The 26,000-nt window shown below is 37.0% G+C and overlaps 1 protein-coding gene across 28 annotated transcripts in view; it reads right to left on the minus strand.

Moving 5' to 3' along the window:
- mical2a (microtubule associated monooxygenase, calponin and LIM domain containing 2a) overlaps positions 1-26,000 on the minus strand; it is a 74,309-nt gene that overhangs the window by 26,840 nt on the left and 21,469 nt on the right. For all 28 annotated transcript variants that reach the window (XR_014605296.1, XR_014605297.1, XR_014605298.1 and 25 more), the window contains exons 3-11: positions 15,652-15,859; positions 13,927-14,043; positions 10,050-10,151; positions 5,875-6,030; positions 5,357-5,457; positions 3,556-3,813; positions 3,322-3,437; positions 3,056-3,182; positions 1,742-1,832 (exon numbers count right to left, since the gene is read on the minus strand). Coding sequence is in view for 25 of the 28 variants with exons in the window: in XM_084107879.1 (XP_083964005.1) it covers positions 1,742-1,832; positions 3,056-3,182; positions 3,322-3,437; positions 3,556-3,813; positions 5,357-5,457; positions 5,875-6,030; positions 10,050-10,151; positions 13,927-14,043; positions 15,652-15,859 (1,276 nt within the window). In the remaining 3 variants the exon portion in view is untranslated. The remainder of the gene's footprint in view (positions 1-1,741; positions 1,833-3,055; positions 3,183-3,321; positions 3,438-3,555; positions 3,814-5,356; positions 5,458-5,874; positions 6,031-10,049; positions 10,152-13,926; positions 14,044-15,651; positions 15,860-26,000) is intronic.

Genomic DNA, 26,000 nt, shown 5'->3' on the forward strand with positions numbered 1-26,000 from the left:
GGAGTAATGCACTAATGAGTTCGCCAACTAACTAGACATTTTGTGTGAAATGAATTTCAAGCTCTGGTGGTAGCTAGCCTTGTAGACGGAAGAGTGATTTCTCTTATAGGCAGATATGCGCTTTCTGGATTAGTGGGAGTGGCTTGCGGAGCTGTGCAATGTGGTGCATTGTGGGAGTTGGTGTCTTTCATACAAATGCGTCCTGAAGTTATTTTTTGTCTTTCCTCGGTCACGAAGGCACCAAATTCAAAATTTATTTTACATTTCGACTACATATATGACCCACTTTAAATAAAAAACAATGTTCAAATGGGTGGAATGCCCCTTTAAGGAGCACTAAAGCCATGTGCCAACAAGCACAGTTGAACAGCAAGAGCTGAAAGGATTTATTGTGATTGATTTGAGGAAACAGCAGCATGAAATGTGCAATGACTAAAGAAATGTGCTATTGCTGTTTTGGCCTCTTGCTCCATTTCCTCTTAAAAGGCAAATTTAGCCAAGGAAAGGGGAAGCTGAGCAGAAAACTCAGTACCACTTAAATGTTTGGAATAATTAAGATTTTTTCCAATGTTTTTGAAAGAAGTCTCTTTTGCTCACCAAATAAGGCTGCATTTATTTGATCAAAAATAAAATAAAAACAGTAATATTGTGAAATATTACGATTTAAAATAACAGTTTTATGTTTTAATATATTTTAAACTGCAATGTGGCTAATCTGTATCTTCAGCATCATTACTCCAGTCTTCAGTGTCACATGACCCTTCAGAAATCATTATAATATGCTGATTTGCTGCTCAAGAATAATTTCTGATCATTATCAATGTTGAAAATAGTTTTTGCTGTTTAAAGGAATAGTTCACCCAAAAATTAAAATTATCCTATAATTTACTCATCCTCAAGCCATCCTAGGTGTATTTGAATTTCTTCTTCCAGCCAAACACAATCTGAGTTATATAAAAAAAAAATATCCTGGCTCTTCCAAGCTTTATAATGGGAGTGAGTAGAGCCTTTGATTTTGAAAACCCAAAAAAAAGTGCACCCATCCATCATAAAAGTAATCATAAAGTGGATTAATAAATGCCTTATGAAGTGAAGTGATGGGTTTTTGTAAGAAAAATATCCATATTAAAACTTTATAAACTATAATCACTGGCTTCCAGTAGAGTAGAGTTGAAGGGTGAACTCTGACCCCTGACGAATTACGTATGAAGTAGTAATTATGCATTAAATTGATAAAAGTGCTGAATGAATGAAAGGAACAGCATGAACATTCTTCAAAATGTCTAGTTTTAAGTTTCACAGAACTAATTCATACAAGTTTGAAACAACATGAGGGTGAGTAAATAATGAATTTCCATTTTTTTGGGTGAACATGGCGTTCCTTACAGCAGATTTGTCTAGGGTAGTGCTCTTCTCACTTTGGCTCTGCTGGTAATAACAAATCCCAGTCTGGATCGAATTCCCTCAGCAGAAATAAATTCCCCCTGAACCTGCCACATGTTGGGAGGAGTGCAGAACGTTCCTAAAACAGGAGCTGGCTGTTACTGTATCTGCTGGATGCAGGAATGCTGTAAACACGTCGCCTTTTCTCAGTGTCTGTGATTATCACATGCAAGTCTCAGCCCTCTTATACAGTACTAGCCTGGCGGCAACTCTTGAGGAACTGGACGCTCCACTCAAAAATAAAAGAGCAGAGGATAATTATAGATACGTGTTAGACTGATTAGACGGTTCTTCTGACCTCGCCTGGCCAAGTTGACAGGACGGCGTATCGTGGCGGCCCGTTCCAGAGAGCACGACTTCATCTCTCCACAGATATAGTTGTTGCGGACCTGCAAAGGAGAAAAATAAACAGTAATGAGAGATCATTTCAATGAGAGTAAATGATTCTCATTAGATGAGCCATGTTAAAAAAAGAAAAGAAAAAAAAGGCACATGGTAAAATCACTATAACACAGCTTCAAGGAGGTTATTGCTTTCATAAAACAGTGACAGCATAAAAACTGGAAAAGAAACCTGAGTACAACAAATGGTTTAATTTATTAATAATAATAGTTTAAATGTTTGTAATATACTGTATATACCATTCAGTAGTCTGTAGGCATTTGTGGTTGCAAAGCAACTTTGTCTTTTACTGTACTATGAGCTTGGCAACTATATTATTGATCTGTTTAAAGGTTTGGAATAATAATAATAAAATGTTTTTGAAAGATGTCTGCATTTATTGAATCAAAAATAGGCTGTGGTAAAACATTCATAAATACTAATACAATGTAAAAGAATTGTTTTCTATTTTGATATATTTACATAAACATTTATTCCTGTGATCAAAGCTGAATTTTCAGCATCATTACTCCAGTTTCAGTGTCACATGATCCTTCAGAAATCATTCTAATATGATGATTTGCTGCTCAGTTATGATCAATTATTATTGGTGCTCAATTATTAATATTCACTCTTCTTATTATAAATGCTGCTTAATATATTTGTGGAAACCTTGAAATAGGTTTTTAAGGATTCCTTCCTCGATGAATAGAAAATTCAAAAGAACAGCAATTATTTGAAATATAAATATTTTGTAACAAATGTATTTACTGTCACTTTTGATCAAATTAATGCATCCTTGCCGAATAAAAGTATTTATTTTCTTCTTCCTTTTTTACCCTGGTTTCCAAGAAAATATTATTTATATTTAATCATTATGCAGCAAAAACAGTTTTCAACATTTATAATAATCAGAAATGTTTCTTGAGCAGCAAATCAGCATATCATAAAGATTTCTGAAGCATCATGTGACACTGAAGACTGGAGTAATGATGCTGAAAATTCAGTTCAGAAAACAGTTCTTTTAAATTGTAATAATATTTCACAATACTACCGTTTTACTGTATTTTTAATCATTTCTTTAAAAAAAAAAAAAAAAAATCTTAATTACAAACTTTTAACAGGCATAGTGCATTAGTTGTTTTAGGTGTTTTATAAAAGCAATAAGTCACTTGAGCTTGTGAATTGCAGTAATAGTCTTTATTGTGCACAAATAGAAATGCCATCTCACCTGGTGTGGCCTCACACAGTTTGAATTAAGGTTTGGATAGCGAGTTCCTGGATCTATGGTGTACAAATCAAAGTTTTTGCCAATGTTTTCAGGTTTTGTCTGAGGTAGCAATCGGTACAGACTCTCCCTAGAAAAACAACAACGAAGCAACTACATAAACAAGCTATCAATGGTATTATAAGCGCCTATTAAGGCTACGTTTCAGTGTTCATCTAGAGCTGTATGTGATTGTCTGTGCATTTATTGTTTGCACAGTGAACACTGACCTCTCTGCCAGCACCTCGAGTGGATTTCTACCCTGCGCCCAACTTTTTACCATCCAAGCCGTGTCAAAGGCTGCCAGGAACCCGCGGGCACAGCCTGTCCCCATAGGCCAGAAGGGCTACAGTTACACAGACAACCACAAACACATCAGAATCTAACGTAATAATCATACATATCAAGCACAAGAATGGTGATGATTATTGAGTCATAACTGCACAGTAGTGTAATCTCCTCACCTCTAGAAGGCTGTCTCCCACTAGTGCCACCAGCACACTATGACCAAACCTCTCCCTGACCAGAGCGGCGTTTTCTGAGGCGTACATGCTGGTGAAGTCGAACATGGCCACATCAGGCTGCCCGCAGTGGTTGATGGCGTAGTCCAGCGTGGGCAGCTGGTAGTGCGTGGCGTAGTCGGCTGCCTCTCGAGCGTACGCCAGCAAAGCCTCTTGATTCACATTCTCGCTGTTCAGCAGCGCCTCAGTGTCGATATAATCCTGGCGAATGCAAAAAATGAGCTTACTACACCAAACACAATGTGTAAGCGAGCTGTGATAGCTCATTCTTTAACTGCTATAAAGTCAACATGAAACCACATTCATGGTGCATTTTACTTCTGACATGTGCAATAGTAAAATACAGTATTCTGAGAAAAAAACATAATGAAATATGAAAAATTAAATCATGAAAAGTGATTTTTTCATACAACAATATAAAACAATAGAACTCCTGAAGCACAATTTTATCAGGGTAACATGATAGTAATTTTTTTTCCATGGATCTATTTTTCTAAATAAATTAAAATATATTTATGATTTATGATTTATGATTTACAATATAAGAATTACACTCGTGTGGCATAATCTTCATATTATGTCTTAAGTATTGAAGCAATTTTGTTAAAATTTCAAAATGAGTCATGTAGTGTGACCAACATGCAGAAATATGCAGGAAATGAAAGTCCCCCCCCCCCCCAAAAAAATATATTTACACAAACATTAACAAACATTGAACCCTAAGTATATAGTGCAGGGAGGGCTGTAGAAATGTGCAGATGATGCTGCCTCTTTTACACTCTAATTTTATGGGGTCTGTCTCGAATGGGGTTTTTCTATTTTAAAAATGAATTCACGTTGGGTTGGGGTAAGAAGGGATTGGGGTAGATTCGGGTCAAGTACAGATCTCAGGACCAGAGACACACTCAGTTCTAGCACTGTTGACTCACTGTATTAATAAATCAGATCAGCACGGACTGTGCCAACACTAATGTACATCTATGATGAGGCATAAGTACTGAGTGTTTGTGACTGTGTGTTTCTTTCCCAGATAAATATGTGTCACTTAAAGCTGTTTATAAGCCTCTGGATTCATTAGCTATGTTTCCATTCAAAGTTGCTAATTTAACTTATGCGCAAAATTGGAATATCGAATAAAACATTTACAAATAAAAAACTGTTTCCATCCCAGGTGTTCAAGAGAACAAAATCGTCACTTCGAGGGAAACTGGCGCAAAATATATGTAATAAAAATGGAAGTTGCTGAGATTAGGGAATAAACCGTGAGCTAGTTACATCATAAACTACTTGCACCTCAGAGCGAGCAAACAATGAGACGCAATAAGCGCTGTCATATTATCTTACGTTCGGAGGCACAATTCTGTGTGGTCATTATACACAACAATTTTGATGACAGACATTGGCTCAGGCATTTCAGAAAGACCAAACCAACATTTGAGATGTTGTGCAATGCAATTGGTCCACTAGTTAGTCCAGTTTATCCAATCACATCCTCTGTTGAGGCAAAGTTTTTTGTTGCACATTGAGAGATTTATTCAGTAAATGTGTTTCCAGCTTCTTATCGGATAAAAATGATCCGGCTCAATTGAGCGCATCTGTTTTTTATGCACATTTATGCGCATCTTTGTGTTTCCATCCAGCGTTTTTTATGCGCTATCCCAAATATTGGCATAAAAATAGGTGGATGGAAACATAGCTATTGATGTGTTTTTGAAGAGTTCACTCAACACTTGCCAAAACTCACATGAACGATGACACCCTTGTCCAGCAGGCTCTGCTTCTTAGCTGTCATGACAAAGTAGTGTGTGTTGTCTTTGTAGTAAACGATGTTCTCTAGATCAATCCCTGCGAAAGAGACAAAATCGTGGTCTTGCATGAGGAGATTTTCACCTGTAACATTTTCTTGCCTGTAATATGACAATCTTTTGAGGTCAGTGTGAGTTTAAGACAGGATTTTAAAGGAATTCAGTTTCAAAGGGGCGCGAGTCACGACAGGTATGTATGTTTTTGGAGGGAGGAAGCCCATAATCCCCTGGAGGATAAACATTTATGTGACAAATCAGAGCAAGAGGATGATAACTGATATATGGCTGCTCCTCACACCAGATAACACTGACACGCTAACGGAAAACATTGCGGGAAATACCAGGATGAGGTGAAAGTTCATAGCCGAGATGGTTGGGAGATATTTCTTTATTACCCATGGAGCTGGATGCCTAGTACAGAGTAATATGGTGTATTTTTAGTGGCTAATGTGCTCACCGGTTTCCTGTTTGAGATCTAGAAAGAATTTCTGGTTGAAGATGAAGGCAACTCCACTTATCTCCTCAACCTTTGCCTCAGCGGTGGTGTTTCTGTTGATGAAGTTTGCTGTTATGGCGATGGCCAGTTTGCCACGAAATTCCTTCCTCCTGAACCCTGAGAAAGAGAGGAAGGGGAAAAAGTGATGTTCTGGTCCTTACATAATGTCCCTCCTACAATGTATCAACATTTCTAAAGCAATAATGTTCCTGTTTGACAAATGGAAATGAAAATGTGCCACTCTGCCAGTATCACAAGCCCATTATTTTAGGCTCAAAGACACTCAATCTAACCAACTACAATGAGACAGGTTTCCAAGGACAAACAGTTTGCCTGTCCACTTCAAATACTGCCCAGATATTTTAGGGTTTAAAGCACAAGGGGGTTTAAAAGACCATTTATATTCTGTAATATTACTGATTTTACTGCACTGACACTAACTGAACTGAATCGAATCAACACTGAAAACTGACTTGAGCTGAATAATTACACTATTGTCTTCTGTAGACCTGCTTTATTGCTGAAATCCAATTTGTTTTATAATTGATTGAACATTATTCCTGTTATTTTCCTGTTTACTAATGTAAAGCTGCTTTGAAAGTTCTACTGTATATAAATAAATCTGATTTGGCTTGACCAGGGTTATTATCATTTACTAAACCAAAAACTAAAACCACACTGGTAAAAAAAAACATTCCTTTCATTAACTTAAATAAACATTAACTGAAAATAAAATACAAAAAACCTTAAACTTAAACTGATTTATTTCAGCTAGTTCGACATTTCTTATTTTTTAGTTTAAGTTGAAGTACTAAAATAACTAAAGCTAAATAAACTAAAACTAAAAACTATTAGTTAAAATAAAACAAATAAATTGTTGACAAATCAACAATGAAATTACTAAATTTTTAACTCAAATTAAAATAGAAAATATGAAACTGAAATCTAATTCAACATATTAACCAAAAATATATCAATGACACTAAAATAACACTGGATTTGACTTGAAGATATTTGGTGTTTAATGAACAGATATGAACAGCAGAATTTTGGACCAATGAGATTTCACAGTGGCCGTAGCCCCACCCACACAAATACATTTTGGCCTCCCTCCACACATTAGCAGCGTTTTAGGTTTTTGAAAACACCTTCTGAAGTGAGGACAGCATTTTCTCTAATGCACATGGACAGGTGGAATGGAGATTTGGTGACATGGTCATGAACAATTTTCATTTTGGGGTGAACTATCCTTTTAATCATTACACCGCTATATGGCAGAGTCTGTGAAGTAAATCTCTCCATCTGCAAATGCCTATTATATTCATCTGTGGCTTTTAAAGCTCTTTGGCATTTTTGTATAAATGGTGATTTCTTAAAGGGATGGTTCGGAGTAAAATCAATCTAGTGTCCTTTGCACCATGACATCAAGCCAAACACCCCCCCATAAGCCTTTTTCCCTTACACTACATACTTATGCATCGCTTTCTGCCAGGACTTTTACATGCTTTTCTCAAATCACGGAAGTGACCTCGACGTCCGGGTTAGCGGTAGCATGAGCCATCAGGCAAGTGTTATTTAAATAAACTCCTGATGTACTTACAAACTTTCCAATGCCTCGTTTTATGAGTACATACAGTAACCTATTTGTACTACTGTAGAAGTTTGGCACCATTCTGGGCATTATTAGTGGGGTAATTTACGAGATACAAATTGGAGCCATTAGCACCTGCACTAAGCCATTCGGCTGATATCATGGTGCAAAGGACCCTAGGTTGATTTAACTCCAAACCATCCCTTTAAGACACTGTCACAGTTTTGTTTTTGGGTTTGTTCATGTCATGTGATTCCATGTCTGTCATGTGATTCCCTGTTTGTCATGTGATCCTGCCATGTGTCTTGTCATTGCTTAATTGTCTGATCATTGTTCACAGGTGTCCCTTGTCTTGTCATTAGTCTGTGCATTTAAGCCCTCATGTTTGCCATGTGTATTTGTGAAGTATTGTTAGCTGTAACCACTGTTCATGTTCATGTTCATGTTCATGTTCATGTTCATGTTCATGTTCATGTTCATGTTCATGTTCATGTTCATGTTCATGTTCATGCCACGCCATGTTTTTGTTTCATGTTTGGTTTTGTTTATAATAAACTGCACTTGGGTTCTCTTTACAACTTGCCTACAGTGGATCCTTTTTACAGACACTTGGCGTGCAGAAACAAAATGGAAGACAAAAACCCACGAGATCCACAAACTGTTTCGTTACTCGTCACTCAGACGAGATAGCTTACAATAAAAGTGCCTTGTTAGGAAGTGTTATGCCTGCTACAGACTGTGCGATTTCGTCAATCCTATAAGATCATTACAAATCACACTGTACGACATGGATCTTATAAACTTGGGTACGACATTAATGTAGACTGTACGATGATGATGGTGACACCTATTGAATCGTAGGCTACGACGCAAGAATAAAACATCATCAGCATGTGCTAGTGCTAAACAAATAGAGCAAGATGAATCGCACTTTGGCGATCGTGGTTTTTATGTGTGCTGAAAAAGAGGAGGAAGCGTAAGAGGAGAATATGGATGCGGTCTTGGCTAGGGAAAAGAGGCCATCTTAACATGCCAATTTTGCAAATGGAGCTTGAGGAGCTCAAGTTTTGGCGCCATGTCAAGTTGATCAATACACCATTTCATGTTGCATTTTTATTGGCTAGTAGGTCGTAGCAGCAAACACACTGTGAGATGATCATGCTAAATTTCTGACACTGAAAATTATTGCAGGCCATCTTTGGTCGCAAGAACGTATTTGAACCTCTCACTGTACGACGTAGGACCACCGTTTATAAATGCGACCACAGAAATCGGTCATCTTTCGTCTGGGACAGCCCAAAATCATACAATGTGTACAGGGCATTAGATGCTCAGTTATGAAAGTAGAAACTTAAAGTGGCTTTTATTTAGAACTAAACACTAATGGCAAATAAGTCCATCCTTTCCTGGCAAACTTTACAAAAATGGCACAAGCTGTTCATAGCTGTTGAGTGGGTTGACTTGGCTGTAGTTTCTCATCCAGCAAAATGATGTACAGAATGAGAGTCTAAAGGGCTCCTCTACGAACCGAAACACATTTGATTAAGAGCCAGAACTGTTCCATTACTGCCATGTTGTTAACTTGCTAAGACATCAACTCTCCTCTTCATCATCTGCGTTAAATGTCTCCAAATGTAGCTGTTTTCGTCTGACCACTGCTGTGCCTCAGATTGGGATAAATTTAACATTCCCTAGATGTCCTGAACTAGCTCACGTAATGTCCAAAACAAGCTTGGGTTCTTTTTCCCTAAGGTTACTCATAATTGGGCAATGAGCTAACATCTCATAGTTTGGAGGGCCCCACAAATGCCCTTTTTTGGAAAAAGCATCTGATTAGGGATAAGCGCAAAGATGACGAACCTGGAAAACAGAGTCCAACGGACACACATCATCAACTGAAAAGCGTTCAAAAACCCTGAGAGCTCCTCAAGAGCACATGCTGATTCGCTGAACTCATTTGTAACCGGTGGGCGGCTGGTGACATCATCAGTATCGCTTTTCACAGCACAACTCGATTTTATGGCTTAATAACCTTCTTGGATGAAACAATCCATTCTCGGGACTTCAGCCAAGAGCACAGGCCAAATTTTAAGAGCGGCTGAGATAGGAGAAGCGTGACAATGAGAGGTTTTGGGTTATATCTGAAGAAGTTTTATTAATGCTGTTTAAGGATAAGGCTAGCACCAGTTTTGCTTGTATTTAGCATTAGAGATTTGAGAAAGAGTTAAACTTTGGTACGTAATCCATCCAGATGTGAAGGATACCTCAAATTGTGTGACTTGTTGAGTGTGCTATTAGACCATATGACATGCTATTTTAATGTACATGCTCTCATATTTTAGGTAGGCACAATTTTAGTTACTGCCAGAACAGTTTGTAATCATAGAGCAAAGATTATTATAGCCTCTTAGTTACTGTGCAAACAGAGAGGGCTGCATGTGTGTTTATTTTAGTGGACATAATATATGTAATTCAGTATTTCAAATCTGATCCGTTTTTGCAACTGAGCAGCAACTCCATCATCCTCAGTCATCTGAGTTCATACCTTCTAAAGAGTTTCGTCTCCCATCGGCTCCCACCACCACATCAAAGTCGAAGTCGGCCACGGGATGATCCGCAGGCCGGATCTCTGCCCTCCAGCCCGGCCCTGCAGAAACATACACTTTCATTCAGCGTGAGAAATGCAAATGACAAATCACAAATGAAGGTGTCCTTAAAATGAAAATCAGCCCATGATTTACTCACCGTCAAACCATCCTAGGTGTATATGACTTTCTTCTTTCAGACGAATACAAAAAAAATCATATTTAAAACTTTAGAAAGTAAAATAACTAGCTTCCATTCAAGCGAACATACAGATTCCACTAAAGTATAAGCGCAACTCATGCGAGTAATGCGACGTACTGCTGATGTTTACGCTACGCCATGACGCACTACGCTACTTCTGACGCCATAAGTTGCATAAGTTGCGCTTTAGGTGTGCGTATGGCCGTTTGGCCGGAAGCTAGAATTTGACATGAATATTTTTCTTACAAAAACTCATCGCTTCACTTCAGAAGGGCTTTATTAAACCCCCAGAGCCATGTGGAGCACTTTTATGATGGATAGACGCACTTTTTTAAGCTTCAATCTGATGGTTGTAATCCACTGCCATTATAAAGCATCAGGGAAGCGTCAGGGTGTTCATTAATATAACTCAGATTGTATTCGTCTGAAAGAAGAAAGTCATATACATCTAGGATGGCTTGAGGGTGAGTAAATCATGGGCTAATTTTCATTTTAAAGTGAACTACTCTTTTAATATCTCCTTAATAATTCCTAGAGTGCAATGAGGTCAAATGAAGAGCAATGTGTCACGCTTTTCAGATATATAATCTCCACGTGTTTCCTCTTTATGAGAGATCTCAATAATGTCTCAAACTGTGATCGGGTTTGAAAAGATGTCAGTGTCTGCAAAAGTCTGAATCTTAAACATGAACTCAAACATTTCTCATTATCTGAGCCGCTATCCACATTCATTGTACAGCTCTATACTCTTACCGCATACCAACAATTGATTTATTTGTTTCTATTTTTATTTCACCCAAAGAACTTTAGAAGAAGCATCTGAGAGTTGATGCAAAACTGGGAACTGGGAACTGGGAAGTCTCCCAAGCTGTGAAAGAGAAACATCTGAGCAATATTTTTTTCCTCAGGGGAGGACAGGAGCTGGGTGGAGCAACAGCACAATAAATACAAATATGAAAATATTTCAAAACACTTCATCCAAGTTCACTTCTGAGGGACCGTTTCTCGATGTAAGTGAACCGTAGGTTGTTTAAAATAAAAATAATCTGCTAAATGGAAACAGATTTTTTTCTAACAGCTACATATTTCAACAAGACTAGGTAATGTTATTCATGTAAGCATTATGCAATTTTGCCTAGAACACTATGCATTCCAAAAACATATAGTCACAGCAAGCCATTCAGCTATTATTAATAAAAGCCAACCATGTTCAGAGTACAACTTAAGGGCAAATAAACCAGGACTGTCTAACGAATACAAGATCCAACTGAACTATATCCAGGATCATGAGTATCACTTCAAGGCCACAGTACAGGGTCACAGCAAGCACTCATTCTTAATTTAGAAAGCTCTTTTGTTTTTTATCAGCGTGCTGTCATTGCTTCTGAAGGGAGAGAGATGGATTGCTAATGGTCTAGAAGTCTAGAGGTCCAATCTCAAGCTTGTTGTTCTTCCATAGACGACCGAAGCGCCCACATATGGAAACATGCTACCTCACAAAGGACCTGGAACTATGAGATCTGTTTCTAATTACCATGATCAACTAATTGTTTCTTCATTTCTCTGATCTCTGTGTTGTTAAATGAGAGTGTGTTATGCAAGCTGTGGAGTCATAAAATGACTACTTGGATGCGGGAGGGGGGAGCGATGTGGATTTGAACACTTTTCCATGGGCATTAAAATTGCATTAACGGCTCTGCAGGTGTTGTTTGGTTGTCATGGAAGCAACTGCATTCGTTCATCTTCATGGTAATGACAGGTTGGCCCAAAAACCTTAAACAGCTCTGTAAATACTGCAATGCTGTAATGTAATCAAAAGAGCCAGAATACATTAACATTTCAATATGAAGCTCATTTGATGTCTGATTAAACTGTGGGATATGAAAGTGATCCAAACAAAGTAATGGTATATTCAGGGTAGAAACAGGCTTTTTTTTGTTTATTCAACAAATAAGAAAAACAGTCAGTGCATTTATAACACCAGTGAAAAGTTTGAACATGCTTGTCTTTTTTTAAATCAAATGTTTAAATGCCTGAATTTTAAAGCGTTTTCAGACCTGTAGATCGTTTGCTTTGTTCCAAAACAGGGACTTAATTCGTTACAATGCATTTTCTTCTTGGTTCCGTTCGCTTTCACAAGGCAACATTTCAAAGCGTACCAAAATGTGTTTATGCGAGTCACATGTGAGGAAAAACTGTCCTCTTATTGGTCAGAGTTGACTCTGTGTCATCCATCAAGACAGATTGACAAGTTCGCTCCACAAGCTTATTGGCGTTATCTATACACATGTAGCCATCATTCTCGCTCTAACTAATAAATTATATTATATATTACATTATATTTAAAATGATATCATTTATATCTGTATATATAATTTATAATGCAGTTAGGCTTGCTGCAGTAGTCGGTTACATTACAGTACATCAGATTTCACTTATCACGTGCAGATAGTAAGGAGAGATGACTAACAGGACAATTTCAGAGGATTTGGTGAGCAACAGATCGTGAGAGTGAATGACGGAGTATGCGTGATTGCAATTTGTAAACAGAAGTAAAAAGCGAGCGTGCATTCAAAAGCGATTTCAATACCCTGCATATTGATAGTGGCTCCCTGATGGCCGCAGGCTATATACAATATATATTACCAAACTATATTAAAGCATTGAAATATATTTTTTCCTTCATCCATCTCATATTTTTTTCCATCACCATGTCCCTTTAGGGGCTCCGTAGAATGCTTAATTTCCTTTCCGAACATAGTATTCGGCTTCGGGCACATCCCTAATATATATACAAACATATATATATATATATATGTGTGTGTGTGTGTGACCCTAGATCACAAAACCAGTCATAAGTCACACGGGTATATTTGTGGCAATAGCCAACAATGCATTGTATGGGTCAAAATTATAGATTTTTCTTTTATGCCAAAAATCATTAGGCTATTAAGTAAAGATCATGTTCCATGAAGATATTTTGTAAATTTCCTACCGTAAATATATAAAACATGTATTTTTGTGAGTGAATGCAGCATAATCGTGAACATAAATGGACAACTTTAAAGGCCATTTTCCCAATGTTTCGACTTTTTTTGCACCCTCAGATTCCAGATTTTCATATTCTAACAAACCATACATCAATTGAAAGCTTATTTATCCAGCTTTCATATGATGTATAAATCTCAATTTCATAAAATTGACCCATGTGACTGGTTTTGTGGTCCGGGGTTACATATATATATATAAGGGCTTTCAAAATTAACATTTAATGCGTTACAAATATTTATATACTGTATATATGTATGTACTATATATATAATAATTCAGTTTTACAAGAGGATCATCATATTTAGGTCTGTGACATAAAGTTTTAAAACATTTGATCCAGACCAAGGGCAGCTACCCTGAAGAAGCTAAAACATTAAATAACTTTGTTAAAACATTTCTTGATGGCTGCATAATATTCCCACACTTCCATTTATGTTATTTTATAGTTTTGATGACTTTTCTAGAATGTGTGAAGCAGCAGTCATAAACAATTAGAAGGGTGTGTCCAAACTTTTGATTGGCTCTGAACGCCTGACTGCTAGTCGTGAGAACGTTTGGTCTGGATCTGGGGCCCTCAGACTCACCCTGATTCTCCTGGTCCTCGGGAGGCTCCACCAGCTTGACGAACTCCACATTAACGTGAAACTCCACACCGAGAAGCAGAGCAATCTTCAGGAGCATGAGCTGGAGCTGCCGAATGCCTGCCAAACCCAGCCAGAGCAAGAACCATTAGCCTCACAGTCACGCTAACACGGCATCGCTTACAAAAACACAGACCAGTAAAACTAACAGATGTGAGAACAGAAATATCATCATCTTAGAGATCCATCCAAAAATGGACATTCTATCATCGTCTCGGTTCCATACAGTGAAAATTGATTATGACTGGGGCTGTCAAAGTCTTAAAAGGACAAAAAGCAACATAAAAAGAATATTTCATATGACTTATGTGCTGTATTCTGAATCACGAAAAGCCATTCGATAGCTTTGCGTGAGGAACAAACTGAAATGTAAGACTTGACATCCACTGGTCATCATCCACTTTCACTGTGTGGAAAGAGAAGCCTGGATATTATTCTCTTCTTTTGTATTTCAGAAAAGGAAAAAGAAAACTATATATTTTGCATTTGAGTGAAAGTGAGAATGAGTACAACTATGTTGTTCATTGATTAAATATGTTTAATATGCTGTTAAGTCTATTGATGTTCATGCTTTTTCATTTTTTTTATCATTATTTTAAATATTACTATTTAGGTTTAATGTATTTTTATTTACATTTTAGCATTATTTTTTCATCTAATATTTATATTTTATTTGAGCTTTATTTCAGTTAACAAAACTGTATTGAATATTTTTAGTTAAAGGGTTAGGACAGGTCACCCAAAGATGAAAATTCTGTCATCATTTACTCACCCTCATGTCGTACCAAACCCGTAAGACTTTCTTTCATCTTGAAACACAAATGAAGATTTTTTTGATGAAATCTGAGAGCTTTCTGTCCCTCCATTGACAGCTACGCAACTACCACTTTAACACTTCAAAAAGTTTATAAAGAGATCGTAAAACTAATATGAACTGAGAAATTTAGTCCAAATTTTCTGTCAAGATCGCTTCAAATGATTAAACGGATTGAATTTAAGCTTTTATTCACATAAACGTTCTTCAACGCACACATTGGTTGTGAATGAACCAATGAACCAATGAGATTCAAGAACCAATGAGGTTAATTCTCGTTACGCAGCACGTTTGAGCTAATCAATGTTTATATGTGAATAAAAGACTAAATTCAATCTGTTCATCATATTAAGTGATTGAGTCTCTTCAGAAAATTTGGCCTAATTCATATGGATTAGTGTTACGATCTCTTTATGAACTTTTTGAAGTGTTAAAGTAGTAGTTGCGTAGCTGTCAATGGAGGGACAGAAATCTCTGAGATTTCATTAAAAAGATCTTCATTTGTGTTCAACGAAAAGATGAACAAAAGACTTGGAACGACATCAGAGTGAGAAATCAAGACAGAATTTTCATTTTGGGAAGAACTATCCCTTTAACTACAATAACCTTGCTGAGTTGTTCTTCAAATAATCAACCTATTAGGATTAACAGTATAGATGTTATTTCTCTGTAAAAGAAACTTTACACAGTAGTCACATATTCTGCATGTGTAGATAAAGGAAGGGCTGTCAAAAATTGAAAAGGAGAACTAAAAATGACTTCTGCTTTAAACAAGGAACTTTTGATAGGTTGCTTATAATTTATAACTTATGATTAAATGAGCACAGAGAATGAGAAGTTGGTTCAGGACTCACTGATGTGGTCTATCGCTCCAGCACAGAACTTTCCATAGAATTTCTTGGCTCCTAAACCCCTGAGGTCATGAATGGTGTAGGGCCAAAGATGCAGGACGTTGTTCCTGGAGAACGTATCTCTCTTCTCTATCACCACCACTTTGGCTCCGAGGAGAGCTAACTCGATGGCCGTCCGCACGCCGCACGGGCCGCCTCCAATTATCAAGCACTGAAAGTTACATTTAGAGATTGAGAGAATTAGCAGGGCAAGAATTTAACCAAGGTCACTATTTTCTTTTTATCTTTCTTTTTTCTTTTTTTGAACATAGACATCAGTCAAGAAAAAAATAAAAAAATAATAATTGTAACAACATATTTTGGTTTTTACCCCAACTTAATCAACCAAAAACTTTTTTTAATTAAATAAATGAAAGTAATAATAATAATAATAATTATATATATATATATATATATATATATATATAAATATATATATTATATATATATATAATTATTATTATTACTTTAATTTATTTAATTTTAAAAATATATTTTTTTTTATTATTCAAGAAAATGAATATTAATACAAAATAAATTAATTGCACAATGTAGAATAAAATGTATATATATAATTATATATATATATATAATTATATATATATATATATATATATATATATATATATAATTATATATATATATATAATTATATATATATATATATATATATATATATATATATATATATATATATATATATAGAAGTACATGAATAATAATTAAAAAATTAATTAATTACACAATGTAGAATAACATTTATAAAACAGCACAGATAAAAGGAAAAATTGCATAAATACATAGAATAAAGGGTTGGGTCAAAAAAAGAAAAATTGTTTAGACTTTACAGAAATAGCAGGCAACAACAACACAGAGATACAGGACATATTTGAGTTTTTTCCTCTTTTATACTACACTCTCAGTCAGGGAGAGAAAGGGACCCCACGTTATCATAAACACATCATGACGACCTGAGGCTCTAAATATTACAAGTTCATATCTAGCAATATTTGTTATCTAGCAATATAGTTCCATCCATTCAAGGTCACTATTTTCATTTAAAAACAGAGGAAGTACGGGACAAAGGGGGGATGATTTTGTTTTCACTGCCTTTCAAATTCCACACAAGAGGGAAATAAAGACGTCTACGATATTTCTTCCTCTATTAAACCTTTGTGCACTTTTTAATACTGTTAGTATTATTCTTAAACTCAAGGAGCCTATTTTACTCGACAGTGAGCAAATAGCCCTTGCCCACTCTTTCAGGAATTATCCTTGAAAGAGAAAATCTTAGCAAACAAGCTCAAAGAAAATGAAGCACTAATGCAAATGTTTATCCAAACAACAGTGGCAATAACTGGAGGCGCGTGTGTGATTTCATCAACATTAAATCATAATTACAGTTCTGTCATATCAAGGGCATGATTCATGCATCCGGCTTGTGCAGATGCGAGAAGTCAAGACGTCAGGTTCCAGGACGTGTCTGGGAATGCCTGCTGTGGGTATGACTTCATTCCCTCTGGTTTGGTGATGAAAGATCACTTTTTATGTGGAGATGATCTTCACACAAATCTATTCTTGAGTCACAGAAGAAAGCCACGTCTTAGACTAGCACTCATGCAAAGCTTTAGCTCACTTTTAGTCCAGATGGTACAATGTGACCTATTTCTTCTTGATCTTTTCATTTCCTACCCCTCCTTTGATTTCCCACGCACACAGTGAAACACGACTTCAGGATGGTTGACTAACCTCAAAATAAGGAAGCAATAGTGAGGGCAGCGAATGCTTCCTGTCACAGTGTGTGTACAGCAAAGACTCTCAGCCTGTGCTGTGATCAATATTGTGATACACTCGGGTTTCAGCCCCTCCTGATCCTGGAGCTTATCATGTTTTTATAGACCTCGATGTCTGTGTGTCCCTGGTGCTGTGTCAGTGGTGGCTATTTACAGATCCCAGCTTGCTAGAAGCACCGAAAATGTCATTAAAAGGCCTTCAGCTTCCATTAATAAAAAGTAAGACTTTTGTCATTCTATGCTTTGTGTGTGTGTGTGTGTGTGTGTACCTGGTAAACCCTTAATTGTGAGGATCAAATGACCCACGAGGATAGTAATGGCAGTCATTTTTGACCTTGTGGGAAAAATGTTTGGTCCCCATGAGGAAAACAGCTTATAAATCATACTAATGATGTGGGGGTTTTTTATCTAAAAATTCAGAAAGTTCTCTGTGAAGGGTAGGGGTAGGGGCTAGAAAATGTGTGTGTGTGTGTGGGTGTGGGTGTGTGTGTGTGGGTGTGTGTGTGTGTGTGTGTGTGTACTTGTTCAACTATCTTTGTGCGGACCAGTTTGAGTTTTAGACCATTGGAGTGAGGACCAAGAGAGTATAGTGAGGACATTTTGGCCGGTCCTCACTTTCTGAGAGCCCTTTAAAGGTCTGTTTGAGGGTCAAGACTTGGTTTTAGGGATAAGGTTATAATGAGGTTAAGGGTCGGTTTAGGGTCAGGGTTCGGGTTAGGCACTTAGTTGTGATGAGTAAGGTTAGGGTAAGCGCCTAGAGATTGCATTGTGTCAATGAATGTCCTCATAAAGAGTGTGTGTGTGTGTGTGTGTGTGTGTGTGTGTGTGTGTGTGTGTGTGTGTGTGTGTGTGTGTGTGTGTGTGTGTCTGGTATTCCCTATTCCCTATGTTATGAGGACCAAATGTCCCCACAAGGATAGTAATACCAGTACATTTTTATCTTATGGGGACATTTTCTGGTCCCCAATGAGGAAAACAGCTTATAAATCATACTAAATGAAGTGCAGAAGTCTTAATCTGACATCCACTGGAGACAGCAAAAAAAGATTAAATGATTCATAGAGTAATTTTATTCTTAAAGTGTGAACAAATGTTAATCAGCTTTAACTAATACAATAATAGGCACCTGTCTCATTTATATAGCTATGTATTATAAATGTGTATTTGTGTCTTTGTAAGTAACATGGTTGAAAGTATCAATAGCAGTATGTGTGTCTTTTAGTTTAGACATGTAAACTTAGATGTGTCCTCAAGATAGAAAGTGTACTGTGAGTTACAGAATTGAAAGCATTAATGTGTGTGTGTGTGTGTGTGTGTGTGTGTGTGTGTGTGTGTGTGTGTGTGTGTGTGTGTGTGTGTGTGTGTGTGTGTGTGTGTGTGTGTGTGTGTTGACAGTATCGAAAGGAGTCTACAGTATGTATATTTTTTAATAACAGGATATAGGCTAATTCACCAACAGGACTGTTTAACAGAGTTGAAAGTATCAATAGAAATTGTGCATTTTTTATAAACCAAACTGGAGGTATTAAAGGAGCGTGTCTGTATATTTGTGAGTAACAGGAAATTATCAATAGGACTGTGTGTACTTTGGAGTAACAGAGATGAAAGTATCAATAGAAACTGTGTTTTTTAACGTGACAAGATTGTAAGTATCGACAGAAATGTGTTTGTGTATTTGTGAGTAACAGGGCTGAAAGTATCAACAGCAGTGTGTAGCAGTGGCGCAGAAAGTGTTGGGTTGGGGGAAATGCATACAGAGAAAGTGTTATAGTAAGAGCAAGTTTTAAATACCTGACTGGAAATCTGTTATTCATCAGTGCTTCAGGTATGAGGTTAATATCTGTTACTCAAAATTACTCACAGTCCTATTGATAATTGCAACCCTGTTACTCACAAATATACAAACACACTCCTTTGATACCTGCAATTTGGTTTCTAAAAGGGGTGGTATAATGCCCTTTTCACAAGATATTTTTATAAAGCATGTTAAAATTGACACTTTTTGAGGGTGAGCAAAAACACACCGTTTTGTGTCTGTTCCTTTAAATGCAAATGTGCTGCTGCTCCCGGCACAGGGGGCGGAGCTTCAACAGCTTGTGTCCTTTTACCTCACTCAGACATGCACTGAACATTTCAAAAACTTTTAGCCTTTTATGTTCAAACCGGAGTCAGACAATGATGGAGAGACTCAAGAAGAAGTGACAACATGTAGAAGCAACAGGACATTTCTGAATGGTTAGTTGATGAATTTATGTAGCTTATGTGTAGTTATCGTCTAGTCATTGATTAGCATATTCTGTCAAGATAATCTATAAATTGTGTTCCGGGGGCGGGGTTTATGTAAATGTTAGGGTTGGTGATGTCACTAACCCGTGAGGAATGTCGTGTAGTCCCTACCAGCCGTTTGTTGTAGTCCTTAAAAAGCAATTTCTTTAAAATAAAATATCTCCCTTTGCTTTGAACTTTGAGCATTGTAACTTTGCAGGCAGATGTTGTTTATGCTCAAACAGCAACATTACACACTAAATAAAGTTAGAAAAGTGAAATCATAATCAACCACCCCTTTAAAAATACACAATTTCTACTGATACTTTCAACTCTGTTACTCAATAACACACACACACACACACACAGTCCTACTGTATATTGATGCTTTCATCTGTTATACTGGATGGACCAGTTACCACCAGCACAGACTGACAGGCCAGGTGCACCGTCTCTGTTTGACTTTACCTTAACTAAAAACACAGAGACTGAACAAAGGCAGCCTATTCAGAACAGACACAGAGGCACGCAAGCACTGCGAGGAGAAGATTTACCATCCCCACAGACTAATGAAATACTCCATCAGTCAGAGCAGATATGAACACAATGATCACTCTTTTGTTTCTGCTCATTCCCACCCTGAAACTGAGCAGAGCAGAAGTCCAGAGGTGAAGTTTCCTGGTGAGTCAGCGTGGCGTGTTTCCCGTCATCAGTGGGCGCTCAAAATCAGAAACATAATAAAGAAAAATAACAAATGACAGCTCTTTAAAATTGGAATACTTAAGTTTTTTTTTCCGAATTAAATCAAATTGAGTGCAATAATCGTCATACAAATTTTGTGTACTAACAATGTACTAACATTGAAATTAATAATTTGATACAATGGACTTATTGTGTACATACATGTTTTTACATTGTACTTATATTTTGAAAATACCTGCATGTAATTAGAGCTGTAATTAATTTATGTAATTACATTTGTAATTAGACTTTTGAGCCTTCCCTTACACCTTAACCCACCCTTAAACCTTCCCATTCAACCAAACCTGTCCCTAACCATACCCGTATCCACCTCAATGGCAGCAAAAGTGTTTTACAATACAATCTGAGACAAACGTAATACTAAAATGAATTATAACTGAGAACATTAAATCTCCAGAGTGATGAAAGAACATCATTTGATAAAAATCCAGCCAATCACTGTACAAGGCCAGGCCAATGCCAGCTGCAAAATCCCTTTACACCGCTGCCACTTCAGGACGGTTCAGCCTCTTTTAAATCATGGAAAAGTCTGCAGGATAGGAACTGGCGGGATGACCTGCTAGATGAAACTTCCTGGTGAAAGCCACGGTATGTGTTGAACCAACAGTCACTTTACACAAAGCCCAGAGGAACAGAGACCACCTCACGGCAGGACCAATAACTTGAACCCAGACACACTTCTAGCACCCAATGTGATCACAGTTTGCTTGAGCAGTTCACTCAATGAGACATCACACAACTTAGAGAAAGCTGCTCAATCGACTGAAGCAGACCACCAGGAGGGAAGCCTGGACTCAAGCCTGTACGAGAATAAAATCATTTAAGGATGGCGAAATGGACTATAACTAGTCTAGCGGAACAGAAGTTCTGGTAATGCCACTGTATGATTTGTTTACATTGCCCAGGCAATCATGAGTCATAAAGTCACAGCTGTAAGCAGACTGCACACATGCTCAAACACACACAGAGAGAAGAACTTGACTTTCCCCAATGTGAAAAACAGTGCCTCTTTGCGTGGGCTCACAGAGTCTGGGTCAGGAACTCACACTGCTCAGACTGGGGAACGGCTCCAAGTATTTACCACAGAATCCGGTAGTGAAACCACTACACCACCCCTGAAAACAGCCCAAAAATGTATAAGGAAGTTTTTAAAACGAACTTTTTGTGTCAGCTTTGTGTAACTGCTGCCCAATGTGAGACTCCATTTACTGTATGAGTCATTCTGTGAAACGGAATGCAAATTTAAAGCAAATTTTGAAAAAAAAAAAGGCAAAAGACAATTAATAGTGTTAAAAAAAATTGCACTCTGCCATCTCAAACTAAAATTAATAAATACTAATAATATACATTTTGACACTATACCGTTCAAAACTTTGGAGTTCATTTTTTTAAAGAAACTAAAACTTTTATTCAGTAAGGATGCATTAAAATGATAAAATATGACAGTAAAGACTTTTACATTGTTACAACATTTGTATATTTCAAATGCTGTTCTTTTACACTTTATTTTCAAAGAATCCTAAAAAAAATGTTTCATGCTTTCCACAAAATTATTAACCTATATTAAACTGTTCATAAAACACTATATATATATAGTTTTAAGAACAGTTTAAGAACTTATATATATATAAATATATTTTAAAAAAAATATTAAAACAATATTATACTGTTTTTTCTATATTTTTGATCAAATAAAATGCAGCATTGTTGAGCATAAGACACCTTACAGCAATAATAAAAGACAACTAGCACATCTAGAATTACTCATAATCAGAATCAACTACTCCAAAAAGTTTTGTAATAATCACTGATCCTAATTTACATATATGTTAATAAAAATTAGACTGGAAACAAAAATACCACGGCATGAAAATACAAAATAACTTACTGCCCGGAATATACAGTGTTAAAATGATTTTCGCATGTCTAGCCTGAATGTCTAAACTTTCAGATAAAGGCTCTGATTGAGTCTCTGCAATGGTAATAAAGCCCGCATAAAACAATAAAACAGGCAGCGGCGGGCCATCCCGCTGGTTGATAAAGAGAGAATGAGCTCATATCCTGGACAGACTGTGAATCTGGCAGACAGTTGGAGGCTGGTGAGCAGTGATATCATGCCACTCTTCCTAAAACACACCTTTTTTCCAAATCAAGTCAAGTCACAACAGGATGAAGGGGCAGATGGTCCATTATTCATCAGGATGTTAAAACACATTTGCGATGCCAGTTTAATGTGCAGAATTTACTAAGTAAGCCATTTGTGTGTTGGCTTTCCAGAAGAGTAAAGACACTTTGTGTCACTTTCAAAACATTACATTGTCTGTTTCAGCAATTCAGCATGTCAACTTGCTCAGCCAATGGTGTGAGTTTGACATGCTGTTTGTCTGATCAATGGCAAATGATCAATGAAAGGGGCTCCAGAGGTATGTAAACAGTAGTACACTCTAAACAAAATGCTGGGTTAAGCATGTTGGGTCATTTTATTGGGCTATTTTAAATATTTCCGTGTAGTTTTTCTGTAACAGCTGCTGGGTCATTTTTATTGTTAATTCAAATGATGAAGTCCTAAAAAAAACCTACCAGGTGCTGGATCAATGTAACCCAATGTCTGTGCCAAACTGGTTAAAACTGGATACATTGTCTATGGTAATTTTGTGAGAAAACTTCCTGAATTAAATTACAATGGATTCCTGTAAAAAAACATTTTTTGTTTGCATACATCGCAGCTAACCTCTACTTGAAACGCTAGTCTTCTACAATTCAGCAGATCTACACTCAAAGCGAACAATGCGCCGGCGCCACAATGAACGTTTCACCTCCCGTCAAACGAATGTGCGACCAGGGCTCAAACACAATGTGACATCGCTGTCATGTATAACAAAGTTGACGTGCGCTCCACTGACTACAAAAGGAGTGGTATTGATCTAGTGCGCTAGCATCGTAGCAGTGGTCATGCTATGCGTTTGATGGGTTGAAACTTAAATGTTAGAAAGGTAAAGCTGTTTTTGATGTAACTTTTCAAACATGAATATATAAGATTGTCATTTAATTAACTGGAAAAGCCTATTGATACTAGTTTTCTTCCCACAGATTCCCATTGGATGCTCCTATTACGTCCTAAAACGCTAGTATTTTATGTCTGGGAAAGACTGACTTGCCATTGAATAAAACAATATTGTATATGAACTGTTCTTGTCCTATAACAGAGATTTTAGAGTGCATTTTTATTATTTAAAATGAAAAACCTTCAATATCAGGTTGACTGACCCTGACTGACCCTGACCCTGACTGACCTATGTCAAAAAACAACCCAGCATGTGTTCTGTCCAATATTTACCCAGCACTGGGTTGCCAAATAACCTAGTTATGGTTTGTAACCCAGCATTTTTTAGAATGTGAAGTCATGCGAGTCTCATTTCAATAAAAATTTATCTTGCATGCAAAGTTGTGTTAAAATACCTAAAAATGGTGTACCATTAAAGATGGATGGATGGATGGATGGATTGATGGATGGATTGATGGATGGATGGATGGATGGATGGGTGGGTGGGTGGGTGGATGGATGGATGGATTGATGGATGGATGGGTGGGTGGGTGGATGGATGGATGGATGGATGGATTGATGGATGAGTGGGTGGGTGGATGGATGGATGGATGGATGGATGGATGGATGGATGGATGGATGGATGGATGGATGGATGGATGGATGGGTGGATGGATGGATGTAAAGTCATTCGAGTTTCATTTCAATAAAATGTACCTTACATGCAAAGCTGTGTTAAAATACCTAAAAATGATGTACCATTAAGGATGGATGGATGGATGGATGGATGGATGGAAGGATGGATGGAAAAAATGAAGAAAGGATGGATGGGTTCAAATGCTTATTTAAATACTCCTATGATCCGTTATGCAGTTACAGCATACCTGGCTTGTCTGAAACAGTGCCATTAGGCAACGCTGCGCTGGCTTCGATTAAAGTGTGCCGAACAGCCTTTAGTCAGGACTACTGTACATAATTACCACCTTTATTACAAAGAGGTAAATTGCACTCTAAAAAGAGCTTCATAATTACACTGCTTCACATCAAAAACATTAGTGGGCCGTTTATTGCCCATATGAAGTGAACTTGTTAAATTACGCTCTCTTTGAAATACTTCAAACACTCGCTAACAATAAGCTGGGCCAGACTCATGCAGCCTTTCAAAGTGTGTGTGTGTGTCTGATGGGGAAGTTATCATAATGAACCGGCCAGTTTGACCTTCTAAAATAATCATATCTGCTGAGTGATGCTGTCTCTGATGTGTAACTCACAAGTTCACTGATCCCAAGTCAAACATCGAAGGCCCAGAGACAGATAGTGGAAACTAAAAGGTGCTGTATGTCATTTTTTGACTGTACTACAGCATAAAAATACCATTATATGTTTGGAGATGTTTGGAGGAAACATGCTAACATACTTGTTTCTCTGAAAAACACTTCTACAGGGTTCGTACAGATGCTGTAAAAAGAAATTCCAGGACTTTTCAAGCACTACTTTTTTGGTTTTCAAGGACTACAATCAGAGATCTCACTTATCAAACAATATCTTTAGTATTTGTTTAAGGATTATTAAAACTCAAATTACAGATATAAGGTATCCAAAATACAACTTACAACATATTTAATAATATATATTAAATACAAAGTTTATAATGGCTGTTGTTGTTCAATAAATACAATTTTATATTATAATGTTGGTGTACTTCGTATTATGAGACAGGCTGCAGTGTTAATTTTGCGTGAAAATATTGTTTTTTTTTGTTGTTGTTGTTTTTTTCGGAAAAAAAATATTGTATTTTAAGTAAGTAAAGCACTTTAAGTACCTCTTCATAAATATGGCTGTTTTCAAGGGTTTTCCAGGACTTAAATGTCAAAAAGTCAAATTCAAGTACTTCAAGTACTTTAAGCACCTTGTACGAACCCTGCTTCTACAGCAAGTTATTTTACTTTGAAATGTGCGTTCCGTGTCCGAATGTCTGTTTTTGTTTTGGTCCGTGTGATTCGCCCACTGCCAATTCACCCAATAGCATTTCCACACGCCGGGTTGCCAGTTAGCGGAAAACACCGCGTATTGCAGAAATGGAAGCCAGTAGGGGTGTAACGATACACTCATGTCACGGTTCGATACATATCACGATACTGAACTCACGATACAATATTATTGATAAAGACATGATAATATTGATAATAGACATGATAAAAGGATGACAAAATATGTACGGTTGATTAAAATGCTAAATTTGATTACATTGTGGATGTAAATTAATAGGCTTCGGCTTGTAACGCAATGCGCAGGACAATAGTGACACCAGAATAAAAGTCATGATTCTGAAGCTAAAATTATTTTAGACGTAATGCTTGCACTCTGTCACTGACTAGATATATTTAAAATAATGTAGGACACTTTTTACTGGTAACATAAGACATTTGGCATTATCAGGACCCACAAAT

The sequence above is a fragment of the Abramis brama genome (assembly GCF_963993115.1).
Source record: "Abramis brama genome assembly, chromosome: 3".
NCBI lineage: Eukaryota > Metazoa > Chordata > Actinopteri > Cypriniformes > Leuciscidae > Abramis > Abramis brama.